Source organism: Podarcis raffonei, chromosome 9 (genome assembly GCF_027172205.1).
Source record: "Podarcis raffonei isolate rPodRaf1 chromosome 9, rPodRaf1.pri, whole genome shotgun sequence".
NCBI lineage: Eukaryota > Metazoa > Chordata > Lepidosauria > Squamata > Lacertidae > Podarcis > Podarcis raffonei.
This window is the reverse complement of record NC_070610.1, coordinates 24,690,761-24,702,779: the sequence shown is the minus strand read 5'-3', so window position 1 is coordinate 24,702,779 and position 12,019 is coordinate 24,690,761. Positions and strand designations below refer to the sequence as shown.

Here is a 12,019-nt window from a genome sequence, read left to right as displayed (position 1 = left end):
TCCCTCTTCCTTTTTCTCAGGGGCTGTTCACAGGTTCTGCTCAAAAGAACTGGGAGGCAGAGGGATGAGATGTTGGGCAAGATAAGACTTCACCTTGGGTGTGTACGTATGAATACTCTGTATCCAATAAATTTAGAGAGAAACATGGAGAGTGGAAGCTTCAAACTCTTCTCCCACCAAGGTTCCTGCAGGAACTTTGCTTCACGTTTTGTGAAAGGAAGTGAAGGCCTCTCCCTCGCCTGGAAGTAACTACCCAAACTGATCGTGTTCAGCTTTCACCCCGAACACTCATTCATGTGAAGGGAACTCACGAACAAATGTTAAAGAATGGACCCTATGGGGTGAGGTGCAAGACAGCTCATGTCCTCAATACTGGCATAAAGGAAGGAAAACACTTTTGGTAAGAATTGGCCCGATTCTCACGTTAGTTTTGGACATGGCAACATCATTCTAAGATGATTTTTATTGTGTCCATTTAACATGTCAAATGCTATGCACTCACACGGTTAGAATGGGTATCTATCTCATCAACTACTGAAGGCTGCTGTGGTGCTGAAAATACCATCCCACACTTTGTGCGGGCACATTTAAGCATCAACATCCACCATGTGACGAGATTATAAATGTTAACTTGACCCTGTCCAAGAGCAATTTGCAAAGTGAACCTTAGAATGAACAACGTACTCACCAAAGATTTGCTTTCAATCACGAGGTGTAATAATATTGTAAAAAACATGGAGGTGTTAATAGGACTCCCAAAAGAATAGAGGTCTATATCAGAGCCACTGTAGGTCTGCAAAGGAACAATTATTTAAAGTTTATGTACTCTGTGATTGTATTCCCCCTTTTTTCCTTAAGATTTCTTTAAAGCTTTTTCATGAGACAATAAGTTAAAAGAAACTAATCTAAATAACAAAAACAAAGAAGGAAAGAGAAAAGAAAACACAAGAGTCTTCTCTTAAATGTAGCTCTTAATCCTTGTCACCAACAGAAATTGATGGACCTTCCCAGGTCTCACCTGGGAGCTTTCCTTCCTTCTCCCAGTCTTTCAGCCTGGGAGATCTTCACTTCCCTGCCTCTCACTCAGGGTCCTGCCACCAACTATACACCACCTTCGTGTGTGTGTAATCCTTGGACCCCAGTAATGGCTCAGAGCAGAGGACACAAAAGGGGGAGGAAAAGAAAGAAAAAAAGAGAAAGAAAAGAAGAATGAAAAATAAATAAAAGGACTCTTGATTTTACATCTGCCCACTACATTAAAGGAAAATATATTTGTAACATTTGCCCTAGGATGACATCCAACTGTTCTGCTTTCTGTTAAACTTTTCCCAATCTTCAGACTCAAATGTGTGAAATTTGTTCATTTTTTCTTTTCACACAAGAAGTTCAAAAGGGATTCTCTATCAGTAATAAATATCTGTAATGATTTTTCTCCAATCAAACATAACCACTTTGCCTTCAACAACCAGTCCCCCTTATTAAAAAATAATAAATCTTTCCATCTTTGTCCATGTACGAGTCTTTCCACGGTGATCATATATTGAGATATTATTCCATAGTTCTTTTCTTGTTACGTATCCATTAATTCGCACCCAGTTCTGTATCTTCAGTTCCTGGTGCGTTCCATCCTTATCTAAAAAAATTACATCTTCCATTTACATTTCTTCTATTCTTTTCCCAAGGAAAGCACCAGAGTACCTTTCCCCTCTGAGTTCACTCCAAGTTGTACACAGAGCCCTTTCTCAGCTCTTATCAATGCCAGATCCAGAAGTCTATCCATGTCTCCATCCATGACTTCATTCTACTCCTCCAGAATCACAACACCATATGGCTGTTTTATTCCTCCAAACACTTGTGTAAAGGACTTTTCCAATGCACCATCTATTCCCTCCAACTCTACCATTTCACTCTCTGATTCTGCCAGTCCTTTATCCATATTCTTCTCCAAAGTCTCTGTATCGTCTCTGATTCTGCCTTTCATTTCATTCATTCCTGGTTTATTTTCATTCCTCACTGGATTAGACCCCATTGGAACTTTAGTCAATTTTATTTGCTCATCAAACATTTGCTGAAGCATGTCAACAGTCAGTGGAATGCCCAAATATAGGTATACTTGCCAGACTGAATTTTCATGATCTTATTAACAATTCAGTCTCATTACATCTCCTGTCTCCACCTTAAGCTCTTCGCAGCCATATCTCTTATTAGAATAGAGAAGTTCCTTTCCCGTGGAGGAAGTATCAAGTGGCACATTTACTTTTGATTTCTAAGCAACATTTTCATTGAGAAAACAAAAATGAACAACATGAGATAAAAATTATTGGCACAGAGAACTGTCTCGTTCATTTGCAACTTTCTTGTCTCAAGCCATTAAAACAGGGTTTCGGTTCTGCCTTCAACCCTTTAGCAATCGACTTCTCTTCCCTTCTACTTGAAGCCAAAAAGCAGCTCATGCATCAAATGTAAATTTCCACTGGCAGATGGATAAATTTCTCTGAGTTATAAATTATAAATTTCCATAAATAAATAATTAAGAAAGAGAGGCACATCAGGGCTCTTATGTGGCTTTTCGGCAAGATGTAGACTCCTTGGTTCTTAAGTCGCTTAACCCCACCAGAGCTCCCAGGAGCTGACAGCTTCTCGGTCTCTTGACACAGAAAACAGCTTTTTTCAGCACATCAGAGGTTTTTCCAGAGTGAATTCGACAGTCGAAGCTTACACCTGGCTACTATCAATTATCATGGAATTATCTCCATCGACCGCCGACAACAGACATTCAATGTGCCATGCCCCACCCACCCACTGGAAGTCCTCTGTGCTTGTATTCCAGATCATGAGTACTGTAAGCCTACTGTTTTCTTGACTATGGAGGAAGTTTAAAGATCATGCAAATACAAAGGCAAATAAAAGATAGAGACAAAGGAGTAAAATATCCTAACACTTACCCAGTAAGGGATAAAAAAGCAAACTAGACTTTGGTAAAAAGCATCTAATAAGTTCATTATGAAGGTTGTAAACAGGTATGGCTGAAAAGGAAAGACAGAAGAAACACTTATTGAGGGTGGGATTCATCTAATGAGCCCCACACAAGCACTTTTGCAATGGGTCTTTCCCCCCCTCTTAAATTGGGTTAAGGGGGTTCAGGAGAACCCCGAGAAGAGGGTTATTTTGAATTCTACTCATAGTTTGGGAAGATACAGATTCTAGTCATTTTGCCTTGTCTGCATGTTTGGACTGAACGCCTTACTGAGCTTCCAAAAGCTCACACATACAGGATCACTATCTAAGATCCAGGTCTCAACCTTCAGTGAGAGAGCCTGAGCGAGTCTGCAATATGCCCAAGTCACAAATGAGAGATTAAAGGGAGGAGGCGAGTCTAGTTATAAGACTAACACTTGTTGGTATATAAAAAGGCAGCTTTTAAATTACCAAAAATAGCATGGTCAGGCAGGAAGTGTTTGAACCTCTTTGAACAAAAATTGGTTCAATAAAAAAATCTGTTGTATTTTCAACGAACCAACCAACCAACCAACCAACCAACCAACCAACCAACCAACCAGAGATACTCATTGTCAGAGCTGCAGGGGTGGCCCCATCTCAGGCTGGTGAGACAGTACAGCGATCTAATCTGGAACCCCTCCTAGAGAGTTTCAGCTTGACTTTGATAGCATGCATGTCTAGCACACAGCGTACAATATCCCCCCATTTCTGCTGAGGCCTCCCTCGCCATGCTGGAGAAACACAAATAAGCAACGTGGTAGAAAATGGTAACAGGGCATCCATCAAATGACTGTTTGTGTATAAACTATGTTGCCCTCCTAAGGCCACCTACATTCATTGGCTGTAAAGCCAGTGAAGAATAATGCCTTTCATCTCCACCAGATTATTTAACAGGAGGGAATGTTCACGTTTAACTGGTAAGGAATGCACAACAGAGAACGTGTGAGTCACTTCAGCTTCCAAATATTTGTAAGAAGCCAAGAAATACCTCGTTTCTCTGACTAGCCTTGTAAAGTTCTGGCAAGTGCAACAGGACTTCTGCGGAGACATCTTTGTCCAAAACACCATAAATGACAGGTGGTACTGATGTGAAGAGCAGATTGAAGAAAATCAAACTCCAGTAGTCGGTCATGGGTGTTCCTGAAAACCCACAGAAGAACTGGAACCAGAACAGGAGGTTTACATATGCCTGTTAGGAACAGAGGTGGGAATTAAAAGGTGAGAATCTATAAACAAGAGCCAACAGGAATTATATATACTGAGTCAGACCAATCTGCGACCTTTTCCTTGCTCCACTACTGATGTACAGTTCTGCCCCTTTGCGGGAAAGAACTGCAATGTCAAATGGTTCTTATAGTGGGCTACAGAAATGCTGAATGCCAATGATACGAATCTGTTGCCCTAGAAATGGTACTAAGGGCTCAGGATTGCGAATACTGCATTTTCTCAGCACCAAACGCTTAAGATAATTTGGTGAAAATGTTGACTATCAGTATGAGGATAGTAAGACACCACTGTTACGAACTGCTTGGAGAGAGGGCTGGCTGTAGCCTCTTGCCTTCTAAGCTGAGTGCTAAAAGTGATTCCTGCTTTCCCAGAATTTCAAATAATTACCAATATTTAGTAATGCTTTATTCCATGGTCAGAGGTTACAGACTATCAGCTCTCCAGTGGTTAGAGCTGCAAGGGGGGAAATTTCTTAAGTGAGGAGCTTTACAGGAGTTACCATGTGGTTACTGCTTGCCTATGTCCTAACTCTGTAACATAATGAACTCATTTTGAGTTCTTACTGCTCAGAAGTAAACCTCAAAGTTCACGCTCAGCATCGAAACTGGCAAGGCCTGTCTGCTTCAGACACGCTTCCCCAGGCAGATACGGCGTAAAATAATCCTTTGATAATTTTCAGGTTTCAATAGTGGAGCCAACTTGTCACAATCTTCTTAGTGCTGACAGACAGCTTTTTGGCATAGACCGTATTTAAATTTATTATAAATGCCTCTGGAGCAGTGACCCTTAACCCAAGGCGGGTGGGCAGACTCCCATTTCTGCTGCTGTAGATTCAGAGTACAGAATTTACTAGCGCCCTTCGCCTGTTTCTAATCATTAAGAAACTGTCCTTCCGCAAGGTCAAACCCATTGAGGCATCCCCGGAAGCTACATACCAAATTCTTGTAAAAAAAGTAAAGGATCATGTTCGCTAATCGCGTGTAACACCAGTGGCCGTGTACGAACAGCAGCTTGCTGAGATGTCTGAACTGAGAAAGCGCAAAATCACTCGCCAGCACAGCCTGAAAACAAACATGAAATAAATGAAATACAGCAACCGAGAAAATAGCCACAAAATGAAGTCAGGAGCTTTCATTGACCACTGAGTTACTTGACACTCCTGCATCCCACTGAAGCTGACTGCACAAGTCCCATTGGCCAAAAATACAAATATATGTCTCCACAAAGGTTTCCTTGTAGAAGTCATGGTCTTGTGTATACTGTTATATTTCTCTCCCTTTCTAACTCATCCTCCACTCATCCTCTCTTTCCCTTGATTTGGACCCACACTCGTCAATCATCATTTATTGAACAGTCTCTTACATGCCAACTAATTCACCCTCTTAACACGAGGACATATTTTAGTTCCTCACGAATCAAGGAAGTTGTTGATCTTTGCACTACCAACTCATACATTATTACACTGTTCAATGACTTCTGTGACAACTAAAGCCGCCGGAATGAATCCTCTTAAAACCTCTTCAGATATCTACCTGAAACTGCTTCAAACATGCTCCACGAAGATGCCCATGGTTGTACAAATTCCTAGGTCCTCTGATTTCAAGGAACATTCTCCTGGTATATAATCTGATTTCTTAGGAACGTATGTCCATATTAGAACCTAATACAGTGTAAATATGGCTCTTAAGGCCTTTGCAATAGTATAATAGAATTGTAGAGCTGGAAGAAACCATGAGGGTCATCCAACCCCCTGCAATGCAGGAATTCTGTCCGCAGACATCCCTGAGTGGGCATGAACCACCAAGCTTCTGGTTAACAGCCAAGACACACTGTCCCACAGGTTCCCTACAACACCATAGTACTTTTATTTCCAATAGATCAGCTCTTTTGACAAAGACCACTTGCAAATTCTAGAGTTTGGGGTATTCAGCTTTTGATTCCACTAACAATATACCGTATTTTTTGCTCCATAAGACGCACCAGACCACAAGACGCACCTAGTTTTTGGAGGAGGAAAACAAGAAAAAAAATATTCTGAATCTCAGAAGCCAGAACAGCAAGAGGGATCGCTGCGCAGTGAAAGCAGCAATCCCTTTTGCTGTTCTGGCTTCTGGGATAGCTGCGCAGCCTGCATTCGCTCCATAAGACGCACACACATTTCCCCTTACTTTTTAGGAGGGAAAAAGTGAGTCTTATAGAGCAAAAAATACGGTATTCTGCTACCAATAAGTGTTATGGCTCTCACAGTCATCAATCTATACGCAACACTGCTTCCATTTACAGTTCTCTCAATCCGTCCTACCTGCATGCCTTCTTGGCCAGCGATTCCAATTCCAACATCAGCAACTTGGATCATACTAACATCGTTGGCACCATCACCTTCCAGGAGAAGGAAAAGAGCAATGTTGCAATGAAACTGGTTTGGGCGGGGGCGCGCTAATGCACTGCACACAGACTTGACGAAAGAGAAAAATAGATTGAAATTTCATGGCCTCACAAGATGCGATGTTAAATACAAGTACAAATGTCATTAGCTGGGAGGGCTGGTAATTATCACTGCAGACATCAAAAGAGGAAATGGAGCTTTTCCTTCCCTACTGCTGCACGTCAAATGCAAATTTATGTCTAGTTTGTTCATCAGTTTTAGAATTATTGTCGAGTAATGCACTATTAAAAGGACTCTATAAAGTGCAACATGAAGATAGGGGGGTTCATGTTGGCATATTTAATGTAATAATGTAATATAATAATGTAATAATGAGAATTTTAGGAGAGCAGATTTATAAAATACACAATTTTTATTGATAGTTTATGTGGCTATTTAGAGGGCACTTGTGAGTTTGTATTATACCTGTATCTGTATATGTTGGGCATTGTAATAAATGTTTTTATCATATGAAATTGGTGTATCTGATGTAAAGAAACCTTATAAACGAATTACTATTTTTTGAAAAGTGCAATAAAACTATATTGCCAACACAGCTCATGATCTACCTCAGAGGCTTGTTGGTTGGATTACTACCCTGCACAGATGGGCAAGGACGACAGCATCACATATTGATGGCCTTCTGTGTGATGGCATCTAATTTGTGAATGCGCTCCCCGGGCAAAGGAAAACAGGCACCAATGCTATTCGTGTTTCGGTGCCAGGTAAAGCTGTTTCCATGAGCACTTTTGGGATATGAGCCTGCTGGATCAGACCAGTAGCCCATCTAATCTATCGTAATCTATCAGAACGCATCCATCAGGATTAGCAGCCATGAACAGCCTTATCTTCCATGAATTTGTCCAATCCTCTTTTAAAGCCATCCGCACTGGAAGCCATCGCTGCCTCTTGTGGGAGTTAGCTGTGGAATTATCAGTGTGTTGTGTGACGAAGTACTGAATCTTCCAACATTCAGTGTGTTGTGTGACGAAGTACTGAATCTTCCAACATTCAGCATCACTGTATGTCTACAAATTCTAGTGTTATGGGACGGATGTTCTGCTGCTACAATTAGGTCCCGTGGGTGCTTTTATAATGGGAAGGCGGGCCAAAAATATTTTGAACAAGCAAGTGAACTTTATATGGAGGTGAGAGTCATGCTTCTCCTTTTCACCTATCTCCCAGATATGTAGAACATGGGCTGCAGGAGAAAGGTAAGTGGTTGCCAGAAATGCATGCTAACCCCTGCTCCCGGGGTGCAAATAATCCCAAAAGTTTGGATAGAGGAAGTGTGACTAACTCACAATTCCCACCGTGGGGTTTTCACATAACATATGAAGTCACCTTGCAATTGTTATTCTGAATGAGAGTGTTGAAAATATTCTGACGTACACAGAGCAAGCTTCCCTGCTTACTGCAATCGGAAGGAGGCAACTAGAGTGAAAACGCCTGGCTGATGCAGTTGTTACATCAGACTGTGTGTGTGTGTGTGTGTGTGTCTGTATCTATGGAGCAGTAGGGCTTTTCAATTAGCAGGTCCCGGTTGGGATTCTACAGGCACATTCTGCCATTTGCCTGCTGGTCTGTGTCAATAGTTATCCCAAGGAAAATCTAAGGAACGTACCTTTAATGCAGATGTGGGGATCCTGTGGTCCTCCAGCTGTTGCTGGATTACAACATATATCAACCCCAGCCAGCATGGCCAGTGGCCAGGGATGATGGAGATCAGATATCCCCCATCCCTACTTTACAGTGAAATCAAAGGTGATGCTGTATAGCATATATGCTGCTCCCTTGCAAGAGAGAGATGACTCACCTACAGCCAATGTCATCACCTTCAGTTCCTTTCGGATCTTTTCCACCACTCGGCTCTTCTGCAGAGGGGTGGCTCGGCAGCAGATGACAGCCCGTACACGTGTTGTGAGCTGTAGGAACTTGCTCGCCACACTGTCGTGCAAGGCAAATTCTAACGTTGCTCCATCTATAACTAGGGCAGCAGTGAAATGTGGAATTTGAGCAACCGATGAGGTTGGGATTCTCAAATGGTTTGCCTCATAGCTTTCTTTCCACTTGATGTCTTCCAAAATCTTGTCCATCTTCAACGAACAGGAATCCTGGTTGGGGAAAGGGCATTGGTAGGTTTTATCTACGATCAGTTCCTTATAAGTACGTATTAAAGCTTCGCTTTACAAGTCACACCTCAATGGCTGTTAACAGCTTGTCAACTAGCAGATCCCGGTTGGGATTCTACAGCCACATTCTACCATTTGCCTGCTGGTCTGCTCTAGTTTGTGTCAATAGTTATCCCAAGGAAAATCTAAGGAACGTACCTTTAATGCAGATGTGGGGATCCTGTGGTCCTCCAGCTGTTGCTGGATTACAACTCATATCAACCCCAGCCAGCATGGCCAGTGATAATAAATAATAGATGTATCTTGAGTGCGTTCATTAATGAAAATGATCCGCCGTGTGTGTATGGAGTGTGTAGAAAATAATAGATGTATCTTGAGTGCGTTCATTAATGAAAATGATCCGCTGTTTTTAATTCTGCAAAAGATCTGCAAGGCCATGATAGGGAAAGCCATCATCACAAAGATTCTGGGCCAGTTTGGATATTACCATAAACCGGTTTATGATGGAAGGGGGAATAAGCCAAAGGAACGACTCTCCATCACAGCCATGAGATCAGAAGCTTTCACTTCCATTTTTTGATTAACTGCAATATGTCCAAACCCTATACTATAGTCTACCTTAACTATGGTTTGTGGAAAGGAGCCAACTTCAGAACCCATGCCTTGAACTTGGCTTGTTTCAAACATATTTTAAGACACTGTTTGTCAGGTTCAGATGAAGCAACAATACAGTTAATCAAAATTGAAACAAAGGTTTCTGTTCGTTTCATGTCTGCAGCAGGAATGCATTTAAAATTCTGAGGCTCACTGCAGCTTGCTCCTGTTGCAATAAACTATGGCTTAGACAAAGCAGCTCACTGTCACGTGAGCAAGGGTTCGTTAAATGCTTAAGAAATGAGCCACACACAGAGTTTACATTTAGCTAGGGGCAGGAATCCAATGGCTGAAGGAAACACTGGAAAGAGATATATCTTGCAATGTGTTTTTTTAAAATATGATTAATGGAAGGGGCTATATTATTAAATTGTGATCCATATGCATATGAGTAGTTAGTTTTTTTATTTAAAGAAATAAAATAAACTCATCTTACATAATTCAGCTAAAATAAATGGGATCTGCAGAAGTGCAAGGGAAATTTCTGAGAGTTTATAGACACACGGCTCACTAAAATGAATGGGAGCTGTACATGAAGTTGTATGCTGCTTTCTCAATAATACACAGTGGGTTTTAACTGAAAGGACCTTTCTTCCCCAAAAATCATAATTAAATATAACCATCCGCCATGGATGCTTTAGTTGAGATTCTTGCATGGCAGGGGGTTGGACTAGATCATTATTGAAGTTCTTTCCAACTCTACAATTCTATGATTCTATGAATGTGCAATTAAAAGAAACATAACACTGTCTAGACAACATTTTTACTGTGATTAGTTCATCAGTCTTCAAGTGAGTCATCTGTGAAAACAAAGGCCTGAATTTCTAACAAACAAAATATCCATTCCTGCCATCATACAATATTCTTTTCAACCTGTTGACTTTTTTTTACGGCAAAGCATTCTCTGTCCCAATTTTTAAGCAATCTTTAACAAGTTATGGCTAGGATTAGTACTGGATAATGTGAATAAAGATATTTCCATCACATAAAAGGGAACTGGCTTCCCATTTGAAAACACTGACTATTTTTAAGAGAGAACACAAAAACACCAAGATTTTTTCTGCATTAGGAAATGTAAGTAGATTAACTTTCTGGAATGCTGCATGTAATACCATTTTAATGAGATAATTCTTAGCACATTAATGGTAATCAAACACGGCTGCAGGGAGATACGACAAAGAGCAACTTGCAAAAACTGAACTTGTTCCAATTTCCAAGACAAAGCTCCTAGTCTGACATCCATAGAGCTAGTATAGTTTAGCATTTAGCCCTTGGAAGCGTTTTAACAACGTTTTGCAGTGTGTCAACTTTCTGCGCAAGGCGGAAGGACAAATGAATTGGCGGGCTGCATTTAAATAATTAACTGCCACTTATGCTTCTGTTCAGGAGTACAATTGTACAAAGCCTTACAGCTTAGACACTCACATTTAACATAAAATACTGGATTTATAAAGGTCATCCTACAAAAAACTGCAGTTTTTAGAAGCGAAGGGAACCGTGATACACTGCCAACACCCCAGCTGCACAGACCAGTGTGAAGCCATTGGCCAAAAAGGAAAGGAGGAGCAGCAGCAGTAGCGGGGCGAGATGGGGAAGACAACTGCAAGATGAATTAACCCAAAGCAAAAACCGGAAGAGGTCTGGTGGGTAAGTTTGCTGCTGTTGTCTTCTCTGGCCCTGCGGTCATACAGCAATGCAAACAGTTCCAGCTACAGAAAAACCAAATGCCACACGCACCAGGCGATCAGACTGCAGGATGAAGATGAAATCACTCGGCGCCAGTAATTTACAGGAATGTGCGATGTTGATGGCTGTCTCGCTTTTATCGCCAGTCAGCATCCAGATCTTAATTCCTGCTTTTCGGAGCGCCTCTATGGTTTCTGGAACACCTTCCTGCAATCGGTCTTCAATCCCGGTGGCACCTGCAAAGCAGCAATCAGTGGGATTAGGTCAAACTGCACTGTTCTGCACCGGCTGCCAATTGGTTTCCAGGTCCAATTCAAAGTGCAGGTGCTGATCTATAAAGCCTTACAAGGTTCAGGACCTCAATATCTTAAGGACTGCGACTCCCCATACAAACTGACCTGGGCCCTCGCTTGTCATCTGAGGCCCTTCTCTGTGCCCCCCCCCCACCGAGAGGTTTGGAGGATGGCAACACAAGAATGGGCCTTTTCTGTGGTGGCTCCCCATCTGTGGAATGCTCTCTCCCCAGAGAGGCTCACCTGGTGCCGTAATTACACATATTTAGGCAAAAACACTGCTCTTTACCCAGGCCCTTGGCCATTCAATAATGTATGGCCTGCTAAATGTGTGGGAGGGGACTGTTATGATTATTTTATTATTATGTTGATGTTTTATTGTGTTTTTAATATTTTGTTAGAAGCCGTGCAGAGTGGCTGGTGAAACTCAACCAGATGGGCTGGGTATAAATACTATCTTCTTCTTCTTCTTCTCCTTCTCCTTCTTCTTCTTCTTCTTCTGTCTACCATTAGGCTCTGTATTATGTTTTTATCATTATACTACATAAATTATGTTCTTAATTTTGTACCCCGCCCTGGGATTTTTAGATAACGGACAGGAT

At 41.6% G+C, this 12,019-nt stretch overlaps 1 protein-coding gene across 12 annotated transcripts in view; it reads right to left on the bottom strand.

The window, feature by feature from the left end:
• ATP10D (ATPase phospholipid transporting 10D (putative)) overlaps positions 1-12,019 on the bottom strand; it is a 58,242-nt gene that overhangs the window by 4,781 nt on the left and 41,442 nt on the right. For 11 of the 12 annotated variants that reach the window (XR_008332256.1, XM_053403562.1, XM_053403564.1 and 8 more), the window contains 7 exons: positions 11,176-11,360; positions 8,469-8,766; positions 6,530-6,606; positions 5,163-5,288; positions 3,989-4,189; positions 2,946-3,026; positions 689-793 (listed from right to left, as the gene is read on the bottom strand). Coding sequence is in view for 11 of the 12 variants with exons in the window: in XM_053403562.1 (XP_053259537.1) it covers positions 689-793; positions 2,946-3,026; positions 3,989-4,189; positions 5,163-5,288; positions 6,530-6,606; positions 8,469-8,766; positions 11,176-11,360 (1,073 nt within the window). In the remaining variant the exon portion in view is untranslated. The remainder of the gene's footprint in view (positions 1-688; positions 794-2,945; positions 3,027-3,988; positions 4,190-5,162; positions 5,289-6,529; positions 6,607-8,468; positions 8,767-11,175; positions 11,361-12,019) is intronic. The other variant, XM_053403561.1, reaches the window with a different exon arrangement.